The sequence below is a fragment of the Lutra lutra genome, chromosome 3, assembly GCF_902655055.1.
Source record: "Lutra lutra chromosome 3, mLutLut1.2, whole genome shotgun sequence".
Classification (NCBI taxonomy): domain Eukaryota; kingdom Metazoa; phylum Chordata; class Mammalia; order Carnivora; family Mustelidae; genus Lutra; species Lutra lutra.
The window spans coordinates 148,306,292-148,333,391 of record NC_062280.1 but is presented as its reverse complement, the minus strand read 5'-3'; the positions used below and the strand labels follow the sequence as shown (position 1 = coordinate 148,333,391).

The 27,100-nt window shown below is 38.0% G+C and overlaps 1 protein-coding gene and 1 long non-coding RNA gene across 2 annotated transcripts in view; both read right to left on the bottom strand.

The window, feature by feature from the left end:
- On the bottom strand, window positions 1-14,605 carry LOC125094659 (uncharacterized). Its single transcript, XR_007125643.1, has 3 exons — window positions 14,558-14,605; window positions 665-2,083; window positions 1-449 (listed from the first exon to the last, which is right to left on the bottom strand). It is a non-coding gene; the product is annotated as an uncharacterized LOC125094659 (long non-coding RNA).
- Window positions 14,606-20,638: 6,033 nt separating this feature from the next.
- The window catches only part of SUGT1 (SGT1 homolog, MIS12 kinetochore complex assembly cochaperone), a 40,561-nt gene continuing 34,099 nt past the window's right edge, over window positions 20,639-27,100 (bottom strand). The window contains exon 13 of the mRNA XM_047720070.1: window positions 20,639-20,769. Within this exon, the coding sequence (XP_047576026.1) occupies window positions 20,668-20,769 (102 nt within the window). The 3' untranslated portion in view covers window positions 20,639-20,667. The remainder of the gene's footprint in view (window positions 20,770-27,100) is intronic.

Sequence of the window (27,100 nt, the reverse complement as noted above, 5' to 3'; positions counted from 1 at the left end):
CTGCTTCCCTCTCTCTCTCTGCCTGCTTCTCTGTCTACTTGTGATCTCTGTCAAAAAAAATAAATAAAATCTTAAAAAAAAAAAAAGTGAAAACCCACTTAAAAAATACATAGCTTTTGACAGAAAGACCTCAAGGGTGTTCACACTGTTAAAAAATAAAGTACAAAACCCCCACCAGAAAGGGTCATATGATATTCAATATCTTAAAACTTCTTTGGAGGTTTTGAGGAAAAAAAAAATGTGCAAGTAGTTCAAATTTTTCAGAAAATTTCAGAAAATTTTCCAGAAAACTGGTATGTTTATAAGTGAAATTGCTTGACTTGCTCTTGGTTTCCAGACCCTTCTATATGCCCAAACCAATTCCATGTCTGGCTTTATAATCTCTGGCCTCTCTGCCTCTTTAACTCTACCCAAGTTTGCTGGGCTCAAGATTCTTCTGGAAGAATGACCTACCCCAGGGGCGCCTGGGTGGCTCAGTGGGTTAAGCCGCTGCCTTCGGCTCAGGTCATGATCTCAGGGTCCTGGGATCGAGCCCCGCATCGGGCTCTCTGCTCAGCAGGGAGCCTGCTTCCTCCTCTCTCTCTGCCTGCCTCTCTGCCTGCTTGTGATCTCTCTCTGTCAAATAAATAAATAAAATCTTTAAAAAAAAAAAAAAAAGAATGACTAACCCAGTTAGAAAGTAAACTTCAGTCCCATCTTTAAGAAAACATATATATTTTGGTTTTCAAACAATCAAGACAAAAGAAAAAGAAATCTGAAAAATCAATAAGAAAATAAAAAACACATGGATATCACCTTGGTTTTGATTACTTACATAATAACTGCTATTCCCTCTAGTAATGTAAGTAAGTTAAAAACAAATTAGATTTAGCTCTCATGGCCATGAGTTAAAAACCTACTGAAAAATTACTATTTTATCTATATTGATGAATAAGTGAAGTGATCAATTTTAATGGAAGGATATAAAAAACAAGGTAAATTTTTAAAACTAATTAGTTAGGGGAAAATAGTTCCAATACTTGATTATCAACTATGTGAAAGGCACGGAGCTCTGCATCAATGATCCAAAGCTAAGGAAATACCACTCTGAGATCGACACACAAGGTGAAAAAGGTAACTGCAGCGGATCCTAAAACCAGGGACCATGAGAGGTGCCGTAAAAGGCATCAAGGCACTTCCACATCACGGCTTGAGTGGCAAAGAATTCCTGTAGAGGACATGGAATGGGGCACTTCATAAGAGTATTGACATTCTCACTGGGGACACTTAAAGAATAAATGGGAAAAAATAGGGGCATTCTATGCAGCGTTAAGACCATAAGCAAATGCATCCATCATTCAATAGGTTAACAACATTCCACAAATTCTGAGGGCCTACTTCCTATGTACCAGGTACAGCAGATACAAAGTTGGAAGCCACCACCGCCAACCTCCCCCACGCAGCTGTCACACAGGAAGAAACAGGTCATGTATAGTGACTTAATAATAAAGAATAGATCTGACTCAAACATATTTGTAAGACAGTCAGATAGAGTAAGACTCAGGCCTATACACAGAAGCCCAATAAACCCATGCATGATTATGACAGCCAGCTCCAAACCATTTATGGAGAGAATTCCAGTCTTCCTTTAAGTCACTGAATCCACCTGGGTTGCCTTTAAGTCTGTTCATTAATGGGCTGAACTAGGATCACCTTCTTCTAGTTAAAAGGAGCAGGATGGAATAGGAAACTATGCCCACTCCAGATTTAGTTAATTTAGCAAGCCAGCTCACTTGCACCTAGATGATTTAACTAAAAGGAAGACCACTAAAATCTTTAACTTTCATCTCCAACAAATGGAGGCCCCTTTAAAAAAAAAAAAAAGAAAAAAACAACCTTCCTGGTCTCTGCCATTACTGTAAAAGGCAAGCAACTGGAGACGGTTGCAAGCTTAAGTGCTCCAGGCACCTGCAGCACTCTAACCAGCCTTGTCGGTGCCCGGCCAATCCCCAGTGTTAGAACTCCAAGCAACTACAGGGGCTTTTCCCAATCCTTCCCCTTCATCAGCTCAAAAAAACCACTCTCTAGTTAAGACTGAGTATCTCTATCCTTACTAACACTGAAGCTACACTTGGTGCTCAGCTCTAATGTTATTAAATAGCTCCTGCCCTGAAATATTAAAATAGTTCAAATAGTATGGGTTTCCAATAAAACTCAACAAGTTCCTACCTCTAAACCTATTCCCTTTTGTTTAGGCCAAGAGATAACCACCCTTTACTCCTTAGCTCTTCTGCCCCCCTTGACTGGGGGGATATTTCTTTGAAAATATGCTGGAATTTCTCCTGAAAGGGGGAAATAATTCTAGAATTTGAAAGCAGCAATCAAAAGAGCCAAATGGGTTAACAAAATGATCCTGCAACATGTTTTATTTATTCTGTCTCTGATGGCACTAGAACTAATTATAAGGACACTGATCATTTGTCCCTATTGAACCAGCAACCACTCTCCTTATGGGCAAAACCCTCAACTGTTATTGGCAGAGTGTCACAGTGCACCTCCTATTAAGATCCAAATAGATCTCTCAAAGCCTCTCCCTAGAATTAATCAATACCCTATAAATAAGGAGGTTCTCCAGGGTATTGAGCTCACAAGAGGACTATAAGGCCTGGGGCCTCATTATCCCCTGTACTAGTCCCTCTCTATTTTACCTGTTTAAAAAAAAATGGTTGCAGAATGGAGCTTTGTACAGGACCTCCAAGCCATAAATAGTACGGTGGTCATCCTTCCCCACCCAGTTGTTCCCAATCTCCATACTCTCCTTTATTGGCCTCTATCCCTGCTGAAAGCAAGTATTTCCCCTTGGTTGTCTTCTTTAGCAACTCAGTAGATAACGCCAGACACCATCTCTTAGCTTTTACTTGGGAAGGGCATTACACCTAGATAGTACTCCCCCAAAGTTCTCCTGAAAGTCCTTTGTACTTCTCACAAACCTTAAAAACTGATCTAGAGTGGTGCCTGGGTGGCTCAGTGGGTTAAACCTCTGCCTTCAGCTCAGGTCACGATCCCGGGGTCCCAGGGTCCCGGGGTCAAGCCCCGCATCGGGCCTGCTTCCTGGCCCCCCGGCCTGCCTCTCTGCCTACTTGTGATCTCTGCCTGTCAAATAAGTAAATCTTTTAAAAAAAACCCACAAAAACCAAAACAAAACAAAAAAACTGATCTAGATCATATAAAATTTTCTGAAAGCTCTACCCTATTGCAATACGTAGATTACTTGCTTCTCTGCTTTTCCATCTGTTAAAACTTTTAGCCTTATAGGGACACGAAGTCTCCAAGAAAAACCTGCAATTCGTTCAAACTCTGGTTTGGTATTTAGAGCACCTAATTTTGGAACAGGGGCTACGATTACATCCAAACAGGTGTCACGGCATCCTATACTTCTCAAAAACCAAAACTAAGCACCAATTACAAAGTTCTCTCTTGGCCACTCTCAAAATTCAATTCCAAACTTCTTTCTTATGGACCAACTCCTGTATGTTTACTAAAAAACAACAAACCTGCCCTATTATTTGGTTAAGACCAAGATAACTAAGTCTTTAAAGTCTTAAATGAAAGACTAACAAATCCCCCTGTCCTTAGAAATCTTAATAATCAATTTCCCATTTTCCTTTTTACATAATGAAATGGAGAGAAATCTCCTTGGGGTACTCGCCCCAAAACATGGGAAACACCATTGGCACATAGGTTATTACAGCCAACATCTAGACCCTGTGACTTAAAAACACACCCCACTCTCTGCCTCAGAGCCATTCCTGCCACTGTTCTTTTATTCAAGGTCCCTGAAGAAATAATCATGGGATCCTTTCTTACTAGTCGTGTTCCCTGTTCAGTTGAAACCCTTCTAAATTCTCATTATATTCAATTCCTCTGTTAGTTGCCTCACCTCCCATAAAATCCACTTGCTAAGTACTCCTCACACAGCAGTACCCTTTACCTGTGGTTTTATGTCCTAGCAGAGTTGGAGAAGTTGTTTAAGGAGACAAGACAGTATCCAAATCAAGTCTGCAAATGCAATGAAACTGGGCTCTTCTAAAAGAAGACGGCCAACAGAACCTACATTAATAAAAGAGCAAAAGAGGCAGTAGAGCATAAAACAGGGAAGGACAGATTAACTCTGATACCATGTGACACTGCTGCAGGGTATATGATACAGCCAGGTATAGCATACAGAGGAAAGAACCCAGGTGCTTGCAAAAACAAAAACAAATTATCTGCTTGCCTTCTGGTAACATAATCACAAAGCGTGGGTGACAGCGATTTTATTTATGGGATGGTTCCACAAATGCTTCATCTCAGAAGTGAAAAAATACTCAGAAGAGGAAGAGTTGGAATTTAAAGTCCTATTTATAACAGACAATGCACTTGGCTATCCTGAGTCTGTTTGCTATTTAAATGAAAATGCTGAGGCTGTAACTCTGACCTCCAAATATAACCTCACTGATTAAGCCCCCTGACCAAGACATCATTAGGTTTGTCTAGGCCACATACACCTGCCTTGAATTTGATCACATTCCATTGACTAATCTGGACATAATGCAATTCTGGAAGTCATTCACTATTGCTGATATAGTAACATTCATAAAAGCTGCAATGAATGAATTAAAACCAGAAACTATATATGACTGCTGGAAGAGCTTATGGAATCAAGTCATGAGTGACTTTAAAGGCTGATGGAGAAGTTAAAAAAATCTTTCACATAGCAAGATAAATTAGTGGATTAGAACTAGCCAACCTATTTGATGAGTAAGTTGAAGCACATACCAAGGAACACCTAGAAGTATTAGCAAGTGAGGAAGTGAAAGAACTTGCTGAGTCATTTACAAAGGAAGAAGACAAAGAAACTGAAGCAGAAAATAAAGCAGAACCAGCAATGTGGACATTAGCAGAATTTGCTGAAGTGTTTTGAATTTTTTGTCACTTAATAGTGACAAAATCACGGAATATGATCCTCAAATGGAACAAAGGACTAAATTCACCTGTATGATCCCTGAAGGATTACAATCTCTGCAGCAACACTCTGACAGTTAAAAATAAAGAGACAAATTCCAATTACAACTTTCTTCTAAAAGTTTTAGGCAAAAAATGACTGCTTATTATGAATGGACTCCTTCCATGAAGACTTCCAGGAAACTCCTTTGGATAGCACTGATTCCATGCTTTACTGATGGTACTTATTTAAAAGGTGAAAATGGTAAATACTGTGCTGGCTATGCATTTCCAACTCACTCTGAAGTTACTGACTTGGCACTTTGCCTTTGGCCACCTTAGCCCAACAGGCTGAACTGCATGGTCTCTCTAAGCCTGCATTTTACCTGAGGGCAACACTGTAAATATGGGCATACCTTGTTTTACTGGACTTCACAGACACTGTGTTTTTAAAAATTGAAGGTCTGTGGCAATCCTGCCTCCAAGCAAGCCTACTAGTTCCATTTTTTCCAACAACATTTACTCATTTTGTGTCTCTAGGTCATATTTTGGGTTTTCACAGTATTTCAGAGTGTTGCATTACTGTTGTATTTGTTACGATAATCTGTAACCAGTTATCTTTCTCATATTTTTTTTTTTTTTTTTTAAAGAGGTCGCATGTGGGTTAGCATGAACAGGGGCATGGGGAGTAGGTGAAAAGGGAAGGGAGAGAATCTTGAGCAGGGTCCATACCCAGCAAAGACCCCCAACGCAGGGCTTCATCTCACAACTGAGATCATGACCTGAGCCGAAATCAAGAATTGGATGCTTAACCAACTGGGCCATCTAGGTGCCCATGACCAGTTATTTTGATATTACTATTACAGTTTGGGGGTAGAATAAACCACACCCATATAACACACTGAACTTAACTGGTAACTGTGTGTTCTGACTGCTCCACCAACCAACCATTCACCCACATCTTTTTCTTTAGTCTTGCCTGTTCTCTGAGACACAACATTGAAATTAGACAAATAACCCTACAATGGCCGCTAAGTGTTCAAGTAAAGAAAGAGTCACATGCCTTAATTTAAATGGAAAGCCAGAAATGATTAAACTTAGTGAGGAAAGCATGTTGAAAGCTGAGACAGTTTGAAAGTTAGGACTCCTGTGCCAGCCAGCCAAGTTGTGTGAATGCAATGGAAAAGTTATTGAAGGAAATTAGAAGTGCTATTCCAGTGAACACATGAGTGATGAGAAAGCACAACAGCTTTAATGATGATGTGAAGAAAGTTTAGTGGCCTGGATAGAAGATCAAACCAGCCACACAATCCCTGCAGACAAAACCTAATCCAGAGAAAGGCCCCGACTCTAATTCTATGAATGCTGAGGGTGAGGAAGCTGCAGAAAAGTTTAAAGTTAACAGGTTGATTCAGGAGATTTAAAGAAATGAGTTATCCCCATAACATACAAGTGCAAGGTGAAGGACCAAGTGCTGATATATTAGCTGGATCAAGTTACCGGAAGATCTAGCTAAGATAATTAATGAAGGTGGCTACACTAAGCAAAACATTTTCAAATAAGGTTGGCCCTTGATCAACACAGGCTTGAACTGTGTGGGCCCACTCACACACACATTTTTTTTTAGTACATATACTGGAAAATGTTGGGGGGATTTGCAATAATTTTTTTAAAAAGATTTTATTTATTTATTTGACAGGCAGAGATCACAAGTAGACAGAGAGGCAGGCGGATAGAGAGAGAGGTGGAAGCAGGCTCCCTGCTGAGCAGAGAGCCCATGCGGGGCTCGATCCCAGGACCCTGGGATCACGACCTGAGCAGAAAGCAGAGGCTTTAACCCACTGAGCCACCCAGGTGCCCCAGATTTGCAGTAATTCAAAAAAATGAACAAACTGCATAGCCTAGAGATACTGAAAAAAATTAAGAACAAGGTATATCTCAAGAATGCATAAAATACATACTATTACTAGCCTATTTTATCATTTACTATTCATAAATTATACATATATCTATTATAAAAAGTTGAAACTTATCAAAATGTACACAATACACACTAAATAGCATGCTAATAAACAACGAAGGGGTCAACCAAGAAATCACAGACGAAATAAAAAAAATAAATGAAGATAAATGAAAATAGGGGTACCTGGGTGGCGCAGTTGGTTGAGCATCCAATTCTTGGTCTTGGTCGACCTCGGCTCAGGTCGACCTCAGGGTCAAAAGATCTAGCCCCATGTTGGCTCTGCACTTAGTGCAGTCTGCCTGGGTTTCTCTCTCCCTCTCCCTCTGCCCTCCCCACCTCCTCCTCTCTAAAGTAAGTAAATCTTTAAAAAAAAAAAAAAAAAAAAGATAAATGAAAATAAAAACACAAGTCCAAAATATCTAGGACACAGGGAAAGCAGTTCTAAAGGAAAAGTTAAGGCAATGCAAGCCTCCCTCAAGAAACAAGAAAAATCTTGAACAATCTAACCTTACCCCTAAAGAACTAGAAAAAGAATAAACAAAGCTCAAAGTTAGTAGAAGGAGATAAATAATAAAGATTAGAACAGAAACAAATGAAAAAGAGATTTAAAAAAAAAAATAGAAAAGGTCGATAAAACCAAGAACTGGTTCTTTGGAAGATAAACAAAATTAACAAGCCTTGGGGCGCCTGGGTGGCTCAGTGGGTTAAGCCGCTGCCTTCGGCTCAGGTCATGATCTCAGGGTCCTGGGATCAAGTCCCACATCGGGCTCTCTGCTCAGCAAGAAGCCTGCTTCCCTCTCTCTCTCCCTCTGCCTGCCTCTCCGTCTACTTGTGATCTCTCTCTCTGTCAAATAAATAAATAAAATCTTAAAAAAAAAAAAATTAACAAGCCTTTAGCTAGACTCTCAAAAAAGAGGACCCAAATAAACAGAATAAAAAATGAAACAGGAAAGGTTAACACCACCACAGGAATACAAAGAACTATAAAATACCATGAAAAATTATATGCCAAAAAATTGGGCAACCTAGAAGAAATGGATAAATTCCTAGAAACATAAAATCTCCCAAAACTCAATCAAGAAACAGACAAAATGAACAGACTAATTGTTAGTAACAAAACCAAACTGATAACCAAACTCCCTACAAATAAAGTCCAGGATTAGACAGATTCACAGGCAAATTCTATCAATATTTAAAGAAAAGTTAATACCTACTCAAGCTCTTCCAAATAATAGAAAAGGAAAACTTCCAAATTCATCCTATGAGGCTAACATTACCCCAATACCACAATGAAAGACACTAAAAAGAAATTATAGACCATTAACTATGTTGGATACAGATGCAAAATCCTCAACTGTTATTAGCAAACTGAATTCAATACACTAAAAGGATCACAAACCATGATCAAGAAGATTTATTCTAGGGATGCAAGGATGATTCAATATTCACCCATCAATGGGATACACTACATTAACAAAATGAAAAATTAAAATCACATGGTCATTTCAACAGATGCAGAAAAAACATCTGTCAAGACTCAGTATCTGTTCATGATTAAAAATTCTCAACAAAATGGGTTTAAAGAGAACATACCTCAACATAATAAAGGCCATATGTGGAAAACCCACAGGTAATATCATATTCAATGGTGAAAAACTGAGAGCTTTTCCTCCAAGATCAGGAACAAGACAGTGATGCCCACTCTGACACTTTTACTCAACAGAGTACTAGAAGTCCCAGTCACACCAATCAGACAAGAAAATGAAATAAAAGGCATCCCAATTGGTAATAAGTTAAACTGACACTATATGTAGATGACATACATAGAAAACTCTAAAGACTCCACCAAGAAACTATTAAAATAATGAATTCGGTAAGGTTTTAGAATACAAAATCAATACCCAGAAATTGACTGCATTTCTGTAAAAATCAAGTAGCAGAAAGAGAAATTAAGGAAGCAAAGTACATTTGCAATTGTACCAAAAGAGTAAAAATCCTAGGAATAAATCCTAGGAATAAACTTAACCAAGGAGATGAACAACCTGTACACTGAACCATGAAACACTGATGAAAAAACTGAAGACAGGGGTGCCTCGGTGGCTCAATCGTTAGGCATCTGCCTTGCGCTTGAGTCATGATCCCAGCGTTCTGGAATCAAGCCCTGCATCAGGTCCCTGCTAGTCCAGAAGCCTGCTTCTCCCTTCCCCAAATCCCCGTTTGTGTTCCCTCTCTCGCTTTATCTCTCTGTCAAATAAATACATAAAATCTTAAAACAAACAAACAAACAAACAAACAAAAAAACTGAAGACAACACAAATGAAAAGACATACCATGCTCTTGGATTGGAAGACTACTGCTAAATGTCCATACTACTCACAGCAATCTAGAGATTTAATGTGATCCCATCAAAATACCAACAGCATTTTCCATAGAACTACAACAAACAATACTACAATTTGTATGGACCCACAAAAGACCCTGAGTAGCCAAAGCAAGGAAAAAGAAGAAAAAGCTGAAGATACCACAATCTCAGATTTCAAGATATACCACAAAACTTCAGTAGTAAAAACAGTATGGCACTGGCACAAAAACAAACACACAGATCAATGGAACAGAATAGAGAGAGAAATTAACCGATGTTTCTATGCTCAATTAATCTATGAGAAAAGAGGCAAGAATAAACAACAGGGAAAAGATAGTCTCTTCAATAAATGGTACTAGGAAAACTGAAGAGCTAAATGCAAAAGAATAAAACTGGACCACTACTTTCTCATAGCATACACAAAAATAAACCCGAAGTGGATTAAAAACCTAAATGTGATTACCTGAAACCATAAAACTAGGAAGAAACAGAGGCAGAGCTTTCTTTGATGTCAGCCTTAGCAACATTTTTCTAGATGTCTCCTCAGGCAAGGGAAACAAAAGCAAAAATAAGCTACTGGGAATATATCAAAATAAAAAGCTTTTGCACAGTGAAGGAAACCATCAAGAAAACAAAAAGGTAACCTACTGAATGGGAGAAGATATCTGCAAATGGTGTATCTGATAAGGGATTAATATCCAAATATATAAAGAACTTATCTAATACAATATGCATTCTGCATCTCACCGATCAAGGCATAATTTTAATTTCAAGGCTACAATTGCCATAGATAGTGGTTCCTTTGATGGATCTGGGTAAAGGAAGCTGAAACCTTCTGTGATTTTAGATGCCATTAAGAACACTTGTGATTCATGGGGAGAAGTCAAAATACCACCATTAATAGGAATTTGGGAGAAGTTGATTCCAATTCTCATTGATGACTCTGAGTGGTTCAAAACCTCAGTGTAGAAAAATAACTGCAGACTTGGTGGGAATAACAAGATAGTTAGAACTAGAAGTGGAGCCAGAAAATGTGACAACTATGGCAATCTCATGATGAAAGTTTAACAGATGAAGAGATACGTCTTATGAATGAGCAAGAAAAGTGGCTTCTTCAGATGAAATCTATTCCTGGAAAAGATGCCGGGTAGACTGTTGGAACAACAACAAAGGACTCACAATATTACATAAATTTAGTTGATAAAGCAGCACCAGTGTTCGAAAGGACTGACTCCAATTCTGAAAGAAGTTCTGTAATATGCTACCTAGCAGCATCACGTTACAGAGAAATCATGTATGAAAGAACGAGTCAATTTACAGGCAAACTTCACTGTTGTCTCAAGAAACTGCCATAATCACAATTTTCAGCAACAACCACCCCAGTCAGTCAGCAGCCGTCAACATCAAGGCAAAACCCTTCTCCCACAAAAGGACTTGTTGAAAGCTCAGAAGGTGGTTAGCATTTTCAGCAATACAGCACTTTTTTCTTTTTTTTTTGAAGAGAGAGCACAAGCAGGGGGAGCAGCAGCAGGAGAGGGAGAAGCAAGCAAACTCCTCATAAAGCAGGGAGTCTAATGTGGGGCTCGATCCCAGGACCCTGGGGTTATGACCCAAGCCAAAGGCAGACACCTAATCAACTGAGCCAACCAGGAGCCCTAACAATAAATTACTTTTTAATTAAGATATGTGTTGTTTCAGACATACTGAATTACACACTTAGCCTACAATATAGCATAAATAAATTTTACATGCACTAGGAATCCTCTGTAATGTCTCTCCCAAGTGATAATGTAGAAAACTTGACTAGCAATGCTCAACTGGCCTCAGAAAAGGAAAAATAAAATTAGAAATCTATTAACTGTTGTTTCAGTGAGACAACTCTGGTTTGGCCAAACAGTAGAAACCTAGTCATACCAAAGGTCTTAAAATGCTCATACCGGGGGCACGTGGGTGGCTCAGTCGGTTAAGCACCAGACTCATGATTTTGGCTCAAGTCATCATCTCAATGTTGTTAAATAAAATTTTAAAAATTTTCATAATATATATGCTTTGAATAATTGGTCTTCTGATGAAATGATAGCTTTTACGAACCAATACCGGTGGGGAATTAGCAATAAAAACACAAAAAGTTCCTACTTTGCTTGCCACACCTGCTCCAAATACAACCCAAGGAATATTATCAGTACTGCTCCTGGACACTTTATTTATTTAGCTATCATGCAAGTGGGGTGGGGAAGGGAGGGATAGAGAGAGAGGGGGAATCTTTTTTTTTTTTAAGATTTTATTTGACAGACAGAGATCACAAGTAGGCAGAGAGGCAGGCAGAGAGAGAGGAGGAAGCAGGTACCCCACTGAGCAGAGCGCCCAATGCTGGGCTGATCCCAGGACCCTGGGATAATGACCTGAGCGAAGGCAGAGGCTTTAACCCACTGAGCCACCCAGGCGCCCCGGGGGAGAGAATCTTTTTTTTTTTTTTTTTTAAAGATTTTATTTATCCATTCGACAGACAGAGATCACAAGCAGACAGGCAGGCAGAGAGAGAGAGAAGGAAGCAGGCTCCCTGCTGAGCAGAGAGCCCGATGCGGGGCTCGATCCCAGGACCCTGAGATCATGACCTGAGCCGAAGGCAGCGGCTTAACCCACTGAGCCACCCAGGCGCCCCTGGGGGAGAGAATCTTAAGCAAGCTCCACACCCAGTGCACAGTGTGATGCAGGACTCAATCTCAGGACCCCGCAATCAGGACGTGAGCCAAAATCAAGAGGCAGATGCTTAACCGACTGAGCCACCCAGGTGCCCCTGTCCTGGACACTTTAAATTGCCCACTGGACAAAGTTTGGCAAATGAGTTTCAGTCAACCTCTCCCCTGCTCCAGTCTCATAAATGTGTTTCAGTCATAGTGTGTATGTTTTTCTTGCTGTACTGAAGCTTTTCCTTGTTAGGCTACTGCCTTTTCCATGGCTAAAACACTATTAGAAAAGATCTTTCTAATCTTTTCAAATTAGAGGCACCCTAGGGGGTGCCTCTCCCTCTCTTTCATGGAAGGGTAATGCCTTTGTCAGCATCTCCCAATGCCTTGAAGAAGGGGTAAGCTGCTCCAACTACTGGATTTGTCACCAGAAACCACTATCTGTTCATGATAGCAGTGACTCCTTAGTTTACCCTATAAGTTAGTCGTTGGATTCCCAGATGCTACCATAAGCTTGATTTGTCCCACAGGACCCTTTAATATAAAGGTGGAATACTAAATCCACATTCCACCATTCCTTGCCGCAAATTTAACCCAACCCGGGGAAAGAAGAATGTGATCCATCAAATATATTTATGTACGATGCTGAAGAGCAGTCAGCGTGAATCAGACCATTTGCAGGTTTGCTATCAAACCCATGTATCTTGGTGGTCTTTCAGTATGTAATACAGCATTTGTCTTGGCTGAATGATGCAAAGACCTCCATATTGACCAATGGGTCCATAAATGCTGTATTTATGAAGTCATATGTACACATCCCAGCTAGTCCTTGACATGTGGAGGTTCTGGCAAATTTCCCCTATGCTTAGACAACTTATTATCTTGACAGCTGGACAATGAAAGGCTAATGTGCTCTTACTGTACTTAACGGTTCTGTTTTCTCTTCGTAATAAATGAGAAGCCTACTACTAGTCCACCCCATTAAGCCTCCATGGTCCCCTTAAATGGGGACCTCCAGGAAGCAAACAGGACTCCCAGTTTGCCCACAGAGAGCGCGCCTCCCTTAGGTCAGAGTAAGTGCCGATGACTGCATTATCAGAAATCTCTCAGACATGGGAGCTACCCGACCATGCTGCCAGGGCAACAGTGCCCACGAGCAATTACTTGATTCTCTGGCTAAGAGTAGTTTTGGCTAATCGTATAGCCCTTGATTGTATATTTGCTGAATGAGGAGGTGTTTATGGGACTGCCAATACCACATGTTGCACATGGATAAATTCCTCTGGGGAAGTAGAAATCCAACTGCCTAAATGAGGGAATAAGCACACTGGCTACAGTAAATTTCACTTAACAATTCTTCGATCACTTCTGCTGGTTTGGTTACCTTCACGTTTGGGCTTCTGGTTTACAAGCACTGAACAAACTGGACTTATTATTACTTTCAATTCTGCTTTGTTAATTCTTATTAAGCTTTATACTCATTGCTACCAACCCTTTGTAAAAATGACATGTCCAATAGGGTAATTCTAGCTCAATGTTTTTAGTGTGGTCTCCCATGCTTACCAAACTTCCAAGATAAAGACTTTAGATTTGAAATGTCTGAGATCTCCCTCCTACCTTTCCTTTTTACTTAAATGTGGCCTAAACGGTTTCCCACCTGTGCACTTTCTCTCCACTGTGGGACAGCACAACCAAAAAAGGTCCTTTCTGGCACAGAGGGACAAAAATCACTAAATGCAGAAAACCTGATTCCTGGTTAGCCAATGAGGAACTGCCACATCTCAGCCAATGAGAAATTACCACAAACCGGAATTCTTCTCCTCCAACAAACTTTTCAAAAACTCCCCCTCCAACTTCCTCCTTTCTTCTATTAAAACTCCGTCTTCAGGTGCCTCCTTAGTGCAGTAGGCAGCGCGTCAGTCTCATAAAACTCCGTCTTCTTCTATTCCTGAACTTGCCTATGGTTTACCATAGTTGGAATGTTCTAAACTGCATTTCTTTTGCTATTCCTGAATAAATTCATTTTGCTGGCAAAATAACTGGCTATTTTAAGGTTGACATTCCCCATTCTTTGGTATGGAAACAGGACTGATGATTTAACGCTTATAAAAACATCACATTCTTGTTTATAGCAGCCATGTCCACAAGAGCCAAACTATGGAAAGAACCTAGATGTCCTTCAACAGATGAATGGATAAAGATGATGTTGTATATATATACAATGGAATACTATGCAGCCATCAGAAAAAAACTCAAAATCTCGCCATTTGTAATACCATGGATGTAACTAGAAGGTATTATGCTAAGTGAAATAAGTCAATCAGAGAAAGACAATTATCTTATGATCTCTCTGATATGGGGATTGGAGAGGCAGGGTGGGGGATTGTGGGGGGTAAGGAGGGAAACAAAATGGGACCCGGGAGGGAGACAACCATAAGGACTATTAATCTCAGGAAACAAACTGAGGATTGCTGGGGGTGGGGGGGTACATGGCGGGGGGAGGGATAGGGTGGATGGGTTATGGACACTGGGGAGGGTGTGCTATGGTGAGTGCTGTGAAATGTGTTAAGACTGACGATTCACAGGGGCACCTGGGTGGCTCAGTGGGTTAAGCCTCTGCCTTTGGCTCAGGTCATGATCTCAGGGTCCTGGGATTGAGCCCCACATCGGGCTCTCTGCTCAGCAGGGATCCTGCTTCTCCCTCTGTCTCTGCCTGCCTCTCTGCCTACTTGTGATCTCTCTCTCTCTCTGTCAAATAAATAAATAAAATCTTAAAAAAAAAAAAAAGACTGATGATTCACAGACCTGTACTCCTGAAGCAAATAATACATTATATGTTAATTCAAAAAACACACAAAAACAAAAAAAAAATCACATTCTCTACACCGATGGAACAGGACAGAATTCATGGTTTACAAGTGATGTGATTATGTATCTTATTTTTATAAATCCTAACAGTTCTACTGTTTTGACATTTAAATTAAAATGGAATTAAAACCGAAGAATTTGTGAAAAGAAATCCCTTAATATTCTACATAGTTTATATCTTCCACCACCAGTATACTTCATGATTCTTTTTAAAATACTAATACTTAGGGGCACCTGGGTGGCTCAGTGGGTTAAAATACTAATACATATTTAAGCTCTGCTTAATTAAAATACTCATTCAAATTAAAGACGTTTTCTATATGCTTTCAATCATTTAAAAATGATACTAACAATTTTTAACCAGCTGATATTTTCCTCAAACAGAATCTTGAATCTTATAGGATTGAACTTATAACAAAAAGGCTTTCTACAGGATTTAAGCCTCTCAGCCTAAATGCATATATAATAATCTGATGGGTGCACTTGGGTGGCTTAGTCCATTAAGGGTCCAACTCTTGATTTTGGCTCAGGTTATGATCTCAGGGTTGTGAGATCAAGCCCTACTACCATGAGGTTCCATGCTGAGCACAGAGTATGCTTTAGATTCTCTCTAAATAAATAAACAGAATCTTAAAAAAAAAAAAAAAAAAAACCTGACATTATCTGTAACATTAAGCACTGCTCTTTGCACTTTAAATATACAAGTACATAATTTTTTCAAATCCCTTGGGAGTCAGATGTGTTTCTACAATTCCAAATTTTGGATTTTAGAATACAGATATATCATTTATTTTTTTTTAACATCAGCAGGATCTGTGTTAGCATTCTCTAATTAAGCATACTAATATTTGTGTGGCAAAATATGACTTTATACTTTTTAGCTCACACATAAATTTAGTTTTTAGAGCCTTCTGGATTAAAATAAACAACTCATTTAATTCCTAACAGCTCACAAAGTGGAGATTATTATCCTAAGAATTTGATCAGTATGATGTGTCAGTCTTCCTATACCTGTAACAGTTGTTAAGGGTATCTTGTTTCTCTGTGATTACCCAGATTAAAAAACAACAACAACAACAACAACCCAGCACCTTCAACACAAATCAAGGTAACTTGCTTATATTACCTTCCATAAGCAAGAGGTTTGGGTTCCTAGTAAGTTTTCCCACTTAAAAACTGATAATATTCTGACATTTACAAATACACCTTTCTAGGGGTAGCAGGGTGGCTCAGCCGGCTTAGTGTCCAACACTTGATTATGGCTCAGGTCATGATCTTGGGGTCATGGAAACGAGCCTTGCTTGGGCTTTGTGCTGGGCATGGAGCTGACTTGGGATTCTCTCCCTCTGCCACTCCCCTTCCACACTTGCTCTCTCAGAAAGAAAGCAAAGAAAGAAAAGACAGAAAGACAAAGAAAATACATTCCCAGCCCACAAACAAGCAGAATTAAATAATTCAACTTACACATTTTTGGCTTCATTCTCAGGTAGATAATAACAATCACTCATTGTACACTCAACTCATAAACCTCAAGAGGAAGTTAAAGCATGGCACTGGAGTCTGACAGGTCTGCGTTCAAATCCCTGCTGCATTATTTATCAGTGGAGTAAATGTGGGCAAAGAACTTTACTTTGGCCTCATTTTTCTAATCTGTAATAAGATGCTATCACTACTTGACAAGGCTGTTATATATGAGGTAGTGTACACATGGCACTTAGTGACACCTGGCCCATAAAATGTACTAGTACAGAATAGCTACCACTGCTACTGCCCTAATGGGTAAGCAATGTACAGGATTTTAGCTTGATTTGGGGGGCACGTTCACTGAGGTAGGAAGAAAGGCTAAGAGTTAATTTCAGAAGCAGATCACAAGGATGGTCCCAAACAGTAACATCTGTGGATAAATCAGTATTTCTAATTTACCCACAAGTTCCCAGACATTTCCAAAATTAAATCTCTTGGTTTAAAATGAACCTACAATAGAGTATGCATAGTTGGAGACAAAGGAAACCAGATCAGTGCTGATGATCTCTCATTCAGAACTACTTCACTCTTTCCGACACAGACACCACTATTTTGTCCTTTTAAGCTTTTATTATTTCCTCTCCTTGGTTCCTCCGAGCCACAGATAACCAAAATCCATTCTTATGAGACCACATAGTAACAGGTGTGAAAGACTGTCTAAAGGTAAACCTCTTTAGAGATGGTTAAAAAAAAAAGTAGCTCTCTTAACCAACCATTCACCCAGATATTTTCTGAATATTCTTGGAAATGTCAGTAATAGCTACAAGTCAGAGACATGCACACTAATTTGGACAAGGAAGATCCCAGTACAGCTAAAGGGCATTAGGCAGATCGGATGGTAAACTGATAGGCATTACTGCTTTGAATCAGTGAGATCTCAGAAATCAATGATCTATTCTGATTATGTAGATAATGGGGGAAGGAGAAAAGGAAAGTAAAATGGGTAAGAATAGCTAAATAATATTTAAGTATTGAACTAAATTAACATATCTACTTATTTGTAGTAATATATTGACATACCCCACTTTAAATATTTGAAATTTATAAAATTTATAAATTTATAAATATATTTATAAGACAATCCAATTTTCTCCCTTGCTCAGGGAGACAATAATCATTCAATGTTCTGAAGTTAGCAAATATCACAAATCTAAGAGATGAAATATTTTTTAAAATGTAGTTATCAATGCAAACCATTCTTTCTCTCCATTCCATTAAAGATAGAGAAAACCAATTATTTTTTAAAGTGGCCTGTAACTGCCAATGCTGACTCTCTTAGAGCTGGCAATCAACTCTGAATGGGTTAGGACAGACAGAAAATTATCAAAATTGACCCTATATAGCCATCTCAAGAGATTACTTGATAGAAGAGTTCAAAGAAGTAGATTACCTTGTTCAAAATTCTTTGGGAATTTTGACTTCTTTGGGAAGTCATCAAGGTGCAGATGATTACAAAAATCAGAAGAGATGAAAAAGCTAAGATTAAGAAAAAAACATATTCCAGTACTAAACCTTAAAAAGGAAAATAAGAAATACTAAAAGGAAAAAAAAAAAGTATCTTCTTAAGAAATAAGAGGTTAGGGGCACCTGGGTGGCTCAGTGGGTTAAAGCCTCTGCCTTCAGCTCAGGTCATGATCTCAGGGTCCTGGGATCAAGTCCCACATCGGGCTCTCTGCTTAGCAGGGAGCCTGCTTCCACCTCTCTGTCTGCCTGCCTGCCTCTCTGCCTACTTGTGATCTCTGTCAAATAAATAAATAAAATCTTAAAAAAAAAGAAAAAAAAGAAGAAATAAAAGGTTAACCAGAACACTAAGAAAACCAAAATTTAAGAACTGAAAATGGAAGTCTAGAAAGAAAAAGAGAGCAATTAATATCTGAGAATATAGAGAATAAGGATAAAGAGGCTCTTAATTGATTTTTTGTTTTTGTTTTTTTAACTTTCTGGAGGCTTAAAAATTCTCATTATCTAAAAGGGTGAAAGAGAAACAGTGGTACTTTAAGGCAGCACTCTAACCTACCTCTCATAAGTCCCTTCTTCACCATAAGTCTGTTGTACTTGGACCAGGTCCATTTATACTCACGTATATTAGGAACTCCATTTGGCTCAGCAAATCCTGAATCCCAAATATTAAATAAATCTAGCCAACAGATAAACATACTGTGGATATGATGCATCCTTGTAAACAGTACTAGAATTTTTAAAAAACCAATTTCTATTACAATAGTGTCATTCCTAAGAAAGAAAAAAGCTGCTCTTAAGCAACAAAAATGTTTATTTAGAATCATGGACTTTTAGGGGCACCTGGGTGGCTCAGTTGGTTAAGCGTCTGCCCTCAGCTCAGGTCATGATCCTGGGGTCCTGGGATCGGGCCCCATGTCAGGCTCCCTGCTTAGCAGGAAATCTGCTTCTCCCTTTGACCCTCTTCTACTCTCGTGCTCTGTTTCTCTCACTGTCTCTCAAATAAATAAAATGTTAGAAAAAAATAATCATGGACTTTTAACTCTAAGGCCCTAAAGACTATTTACAAATAAAGGAACTAAGACATAGAAAGGCTAAACCTGCTGAAGATTATAAAGGTAATTAGTGGCAGAGATTTGCTGAAGCTAGGATTCTTGTCCCTGGTGTAGTGCTGTGCTCAACTTATGTGTCTGTAGCATTGGCCTCCCTAACCACCCCTGAGAACTAACGGTTCTGAGAAATTGTGCCACACAGAACACGATCTAATTTCCTTAAGGAGAAAATTGTAGAAATTCACACAAGCAAGAAATTAATTTTGCCTTTTCCTTCAGTGCTGAAGAACCAAAAAAGCAGCCTATAGCCGTAAGTGGGCAGAAGGAGAAGTGAAAACTCCCAGGTGCATTAATAGGCTGTAAGAGGTTTGGGTAGTCAGGTATCACCCCATCACCATTTTCCTCATGAACCCTGCTACATTTCAAGTCAAACGAACAGATGGAAGGGACTGAATTCTCACTCTTTCGGAGGCTGACTCAATGCCTGATTTGCCTCTGATCTACCTTATCCTAAGCTAGGAGGATACAGGAATGCCTTAACGTACTGTGAGATCTAATAGACACCAACCTCAACAATTCAACAATTATGGTCAAAAAGCAAACTCAGACCTACAGGTCATCATTGGCCTATACTTTGTAACAGCTCAGACTGCAAAGAATTTTAATCATAACACACTATTTTTCTGCCTCAAGACTCTATTTATAATGAGTTCAGCAATCAGCCATTCCATAATTCTTTCATGAATGTTAATTTTTTCTCTGCTAGATTATAAGCTCTTTGAAGTTAATGAACGTGTCTTTACTTTTTTTATTCCCACGGTATCTATTTATTCTAGAAATAGAGTAGATACTAAATATATACCTATTAATTTATTCTCTCAGCAGCTACCTTAAACCACTGAAACCAAAGTAAACATGGAGATGTGAGATGAGAAATACTCTAATAAAGAAAAAAATATGGAAAAAAATTCAAAATAACAAAACAAAACAAACCATCAGTAATTTTAAACCTCCTGGTGCGGGGAGGGCGGACAAATCCAACAAAACAAAACAAACAAAAAATCAACAAAAAACCCCAGCCAGAAGTAGCATTGGGCTTTCCAAAATAACTCTTAGACCCAAATTCACAGATTATCCTTCAGTATGGATAAATTTGCAGCATGTTAAACTCAGATGTCTTACGTTTTATACAGGAATTTGGAAGGTAAGGACCAAAATCTCAGTGTAATTACAAATATTTCCCATAAAAATAACCAAACAGGAATTCCCTGTTGATAATTTCTCAAAGTTCTCATTATAAAACTTAAGAAAAAGGTAAATAAACCAAGCTTCTTCATAGAAAAATTGTATTTACAACTCCATCCAAAAGCATTTTTTAAAAGCAAACAATGTAACATGGAAGTTGAAAAAAAATCTATGCTCACCCAAACTGCCAAATCTAATAAATTATTAACAGAATACTCCATCAAAAATAAGGCAATAACCCAAGATATCCCATTAATGATTTTTCCACTTCCATAACTAGGTAGAACTAACCTATCCAGTAGCAAATGATACTTCATTCCATTTTGGCATGTCTGAAATCCTTAAGGACAAAAGTGTTAAAATATGATCTCCGTTCTTCATTAGAATCTTTTAACACTTGGAAGGAAAATGATTTTTAAAGCACAAAGAGGTAAAGAGGTATAACCTTTCAAAAAGATACTCAGAGTTCAAAATTCAAGAATGCGATATTAATACACAATGGGCATAGGTGAATATATGCAATACAGTGATAGCAAATTAATTTATTTAGTACTTTTTCCATTCCATATCATCAGGAGGATTGATTTCAACTTTCCTTTTACCTACATCAGACCAGTTGGTACTCAAAACTGTACCACCAGACTCCATCTGTAATAAGAAATAAAAATAGATTAATCCTTGGACCATATAATCAAAACAGAGTATTTTTCTAAAACTGTTTCAAGTATAGTGTTCTAAATTTAAGCTATGTTTGGCTCAATATAAACATAAGACAATACTTCGGTTTAATTTTAGGCTTTCCAGATAAATTAGGCAGAAGGCATCATGTTCATATAAAGTCATATAAATAAATATAAATATATAAATCACAGTCATATAAATAAAAAGCACATCTCCCTCGGCTAACCAGAATTGAGATAAATGTGGAAAATCTACCTTCTGATGAAAACAAAATTGGCTCCCCAAGAAAATAACTAATCTCTTTTGTTAAAGATAGTAAAGACCAGGCAAAGTAAACTCTTTCTTTTTAAGTTGGACAGAGCTTTTAAGATCCCCTTAATGTGGCAAATATATACAAGGGAATGCTGGAAAGTTTTCAAATTAATGTGCATACACATGAGTACATAAAATGTGTATCTCACTAAAGAACTGATTATCTATTTACCATTAATAGAATTTACCACCTACCAACAACCTTAGCATATTCATAAGTACATTCTAAAAAACTCTGGACATTTGTTATCTTAATGCAATTAAAAATTAAACTGACTTGGATCACAGCAAAAAAACAGTATGAATTATCAAAATCTAAACATTTTTACATCATCAGCTGTGCTGCTGGCATATGTATATAGTTACAAACCCCACTACTACACTGGAACCTCCATGTAACCCCATGCCTCACACTCCCTGTCAAGCTCCCTTACATGGGTTGCTTTGCATGAGATGTTCTTTGCCACCCATTTATTTTCCATATTCTTTAGCTATCCTCTAAACATGATATCACCATTTCTCTGTTGCCTCCTTTGACCCTAATCAGGACTCTACCTTTGTAGAATTTGTATTCTTTATGATCATAATTACCATTAATGTAATATGCATTACACTACACTGTTAAGAATTTTAAGGGTCTGCTTTATCTGCTTAGTACCCTTGGTTCCTATTAAAGCTGAGAGCTCCACCAAGGCAAGTAACATATTTTGCTAACACTTATATCCTAGATCTAAGCCACAACGGCAAGTGGTAGACTTCAAATAAAATATTGATATGTATGTTTGTAAATGTAATGTGTAGAAGCATATGAGAACAGACCTATTCTTACCTGAGTGGAAGTATACAGTGTATGTTTTAAGTAACGTCTTCTTTCATTCAGATATAAGTATATGTAAACACATTAGCAGCATATAGCATGAGCCTTGTGCATACCTCACTGAACTACACTGTGTAGAAACTGTCATTCAAGTAACATACTCTCTCATTAATATAAACCCACTAACATCATAAACCCCTAACCTTAACCCTAAGCCCTAACCCCAATCCTAATGTCATCGAGTCCTCTAGAGAGTTCTCTAAATTGCAGATACAAGGCATATACCCTTACCCCGGGCCTAACCCTAACTCTGACCATAAAACCCTAATCTAATCCTGACCGACATCTGAGAAGAAAAAAAGAAAAAGTGGTATACATACACAATGGATTATTGCCCAGCCACACACACACACACACACAAAAGAATCAAATCTTGCCATTCGCAATGACATGGATGGAGCTAGAGAGTATTATGCTAACTGAAATAAGTCAGTCAGAGACAGATACCATGTAATTTCACTAATATGTGGAATTTAAGAAACAAAAAAAAGGCAAATTTAAGAAACCAAAGGAGCGGCAAACCAAGGAATGTATACTTCACTATAGAGAACTGATAGCTACCAGAGGGGAGGTGGAAGGGGGCATGGGTTAAACAGGGGATAAGGAATAGGGAGTACACTTGTGATGAGTACCGGGTGGTATACCGAAGTGCTGAATCACTATTTTGTACACCTGAAACTAATATTACATGTACAGTAACTAACTGGAATTTAAAAACTTTGAAAAATTTGAAAAGAGATAAATTCTATAGAATAAACTACTCCTATGAAGATGAAGAAAGCAAATTTAGCTTATAATCTGATATTTACTGATGACATTTATTTCCCCCTCTTTCTTTATGGACTACAGTGCAATTTAGCATTTCCCTCTCATTATTTTGTACATGTTGGTCTTTTTGTCCCAATTAGACTGCAAGATCATAGATGACAAAGTCTACTTTGCTCGTCTTTCCAGAAGTACTTGGTATGTTCTAGATGGGTTGTTTTATGGGTGTACGTGGTTCATTCACTATTAGCAAAGCCTCTGTATGAAAATGGATGCAGATTCTATAATCTTATCTTTGAAATTTCACACACTGCTATTCTTTCTAGCATACCCTTAAAAAAGTCAATAAAGAAACTAACTTCCCTTCCTGGGGACACAGAGTAGATATACTTTATCCTATTCTTTCTACTAAGTACTACTAAAAACTTCGGACATTATATATATGTAAACAAACGTAAGACTCTAAAAGATGAAGGGAAGAAGATCAGCTAGGGACCTTGGGAGCCAAAGAACAACGTAACATGGTGGTGAGTCCCCTGGGTTTTCCTTTTGTCTCATGTCCTAGAGTTGCTCCTAAAGAAGCTACAAACACTAAGAGGCACACAAACAAAAAATCTTGAATAGAAACCTGGTTTCTCTAGCTAAACGATGAAGAAAGAAAAAAAGATAGCTTAGGAAGACAGAAAAGTTTTATGCTATAATTGCTCTACTGCACTAGACACCACAGAAAAACCTGTGGTCCCATCCCCGCTCAAGGCCAGTAAAGGCTGAGTGAGGAGCCCAGACTTCCATCCATGCTAGGCTATCATGGACCCACCTCTTCTGCCACCTGTGGTATCAGTGAAAACCATATAGGTATCTATAGCCCACTCCCAGTAGTAACAAAGAGATGCTCTGGGATGTCTAAGGAGGCTGATTAGCATACTGGATTTCTACCTCCACCTAGCAATAACGAGGCAGTGCCTTCCCATCCTCTGAAAGAATAACTGGCAGAGAAAGCCAAATAAGATGGGAGGATTTATTATTTTTAAAGACTTTATTTATTTATTTGCCAGAGAGAGAAAGAGCATGCAAAAGAATGGAGCGCGGCAGGTAGAGGGAGAAGCAGGCTCCCCGAGGAGCAGAAAGCCTGATGCAGGACTCGATCCCAGGACCCTGGTTCATGACCTGAGCTGACGGGAGATGCTTAACCAGATGAGCCACCCAGGCATCCCTAAGATAGAGGATTTAAATAAGATGCAGTCTCACTGCAGAACATGAAAACATCCCAGTTACAACTGAAAAATCACTTACTGTTGGTCAAAAAAAAAAGCAGAAGGAAAATTTCAGATTCTATTTTTTCAAGAAAGAAGACAACCAACAGAGGCTAATTTAGAGATATGATAAATGTTAAAATTATCTGACAAAAGATTTTAGTCATAATAAAAAATGCTTTAACTAGAAATCATGAACTTGCTTGAAACAAATGAAAAATAGAAAAATTCAGCAAAGAAAAAAAGATATAAAGAACCATAGAATGTTTTAGAATTAAAAACTACAATTGAAGTAAAAAGCTTAAGTAGATAGGCTAAAGAACAGAAGAGAAGGGATAGAGAAAAGAATCAGTGAACCTGAAAACAGGACAATATAAATCACCTAATCAGAACAAAAGAGAAAAAAGAGAAATAAAATGAAGAAAGTCCCAGGGATGTGTGAAACTGTGACAAAATATTTATCTTATATCATCAGGTTCTAGGAAGAAGACAAAGAGGGTAGATCTGAAAAAGTATTCAATGAAATAATGGCGGAATATTTCCCAAATTTGGAAAGCATATAAACCTAGAGATTCAACAAACCCCAATCAGGATAAAACTAAAGAAATCCCTGCTGACAGAATTTGTCACAGGCAGATCTCAAAGAATGCCAGGGGGCACGTGAGTGGCTCAGCTGGTTAAGCATACGACTCAACTTCAGTTCAGATCTTGGGTTCAAACCCACACTGGGCTCCACTCTAGATATGGAGCCTACTTAAAAAAAAATAATAAAATAATTATTAAAAAAAAAGAATGCCTAAAGTTAGTTCTCTAAAATAAGAAAAATCTAATGAGAGAATCTTAGAACATTAGAAATGAAAAAAAGACAACAAATAAAGTAGAATTTGCTTTTTTCTCAAGCTTTCTAAATTATGTTTGAAAGTTGAATGAAAATATAATGCTGTATAATGTGGTTCTAAAAGTATGTAGAAGAAATACTTGTGAAAATTATAAATGAGAAAGGTTAAAGGGACATGGTGGGGGTGGTAAGGTTTCTACACTTCACTCAAACTGACAAAAAAAATGACACCAGGTGGGGCGCCTGGGTGGCTCAGTGGGTTGAGCCTCTGCCTTCGGCTCAGGTTATGATCTCAGGGTCCTGGGACTGAGCCCCATGTTGGGCTCTCTGCTCAGCAGGGAGCCTGCTTCCCCCTCTCTCTCTGTCTGCCTCTCTGCCTACTTGTGATCTCTATCAAATAAATAAAATCTTTAAAAAATAACACCAGTAAACTATGATAAGCTATGTATAATATAGCTAGCATACAAAGCAACCACTAGAAATCCTATACAAAGAAGAAACACTAAAAAATTTACAAATAAATAAAAATGAAACTAAAAAATATTTAAAAGTACTCAGAGGAAGGCAGGAAAAACAAAAACAAAACACAGAACAAAAATAGAAAATGGCAGAATTAAAGTCCTAAAGTCCTAATTAATAATTACATTAAATGTAAATTATCTGAATACATCAAATAAAAGACAGAGACCGGCAGAAGAGATGAAAAACTACCCAACTATATGCTATCTCCAAGATACTCACTTTAAAACAGAAGGAATCAACTTAAATATGATATAGACAGGTTGGAAATAAAAGAATAGAACAACACATCATGCAAAGATTAATCAAAGACAGGAGAATTGGCTACATTAGTATCAGAGCAAAGAAAATTACCAGAGCTAGAGAATGACATGTATATATGATAAAAAGGTCAATCTACCATGAAGATACAGCAATCCTAAATGCATATGAACCAAACAGAGCTGCAAAATATGTGAAGCAAAAATTGACAGAACAATATGACAAAATCAGCAAGGATACAGAGGAATTCAACAACAGTATCAACAAGATCTAACAGACAACTACAGAACACTCCTTCCAACAACAGAATACACCTTCTTTTCAAGCGAAACAAACTTGAGATAGACTGAATGCTGGGCAATGAAACAATGTAAATCACATTGTACATAATCTCAAATCACAATGGAATAAAATCAGAAACCAGTAATAAGGTAACAGGAAAATCTCCAAACATTTGAAAACTGAACAACACACTTCTAAACAATCCATGTGATGAAGTCTCAAATAAATCAAAATACATATTAAAGTGAATGACAATATAATATTAGAAGACATTTAGACATTTAGAGACAGCTAAAAACCTGCTAAGAGGGAAATTTATGAAACAAATGAAATTTATAATAAAGAATAGAAGAAAATATATTCTTAAGTCAACAAAGGGCTGATTCTGTGGAAAGAAAAAAATTCACTGACATTGACAAACCTCTGTATCAAGACTGAAAAGACACGAATTACCGCCATAGGAATGAAATGGAATATCACTACAGACCCTGTAGATAGCAAAATAAAAATAGTAAGAAAATACTACCAACATTGACAGGTTAGACAAACTAAATAGAATAAAATGCTCAAAAACACAAACTGCCACAGGTCACTCAATGATATGAAACAGATAACTGGAACAGTCCTACAAAGCTATTAGAATAATTAAGTAATTTATTTTTATTTTTATTTTATTTGATAGAGAGAGAGAGATCACAAGTAGGCAGAGAGGCAGGCAGAGAGAGAAGGAGAGGCAGGCTCCCTGCCAAGCAGAGAGCCCGATGCGGGGCTCGATCCCAGGACCCCGAGATCATAACCTAAGCCGAAGGCAGAGGCCTAACCCACTAAGTCACACAAGCACCCCTAGAATAATTAAGTAATTTTTAAAATCTTGACAAAAAAGAAATGTCCAAGCCCAGATGATTTTACTAGTTTAAAGAAAAATTAACACCAATTCTATACAATCTCTTCCAAAAAACAGCAGAGTACTTCCCAATTCATTTTATGAAGTTAGTATTACACAGATACCAAAATCAGACAAAGACATAAAAAAAAAATGTATCTCTTATGAACATAGATTAAAAAATCTTTAACAAAGTATCTGAAAGTAGAACTGAGTGATATATATAAAAGGAATTATACACCATGACCAGATGAAGCTTATCCCAAGGATGCAATAAATAAAATATAATTTTTATTATAAATTTCATT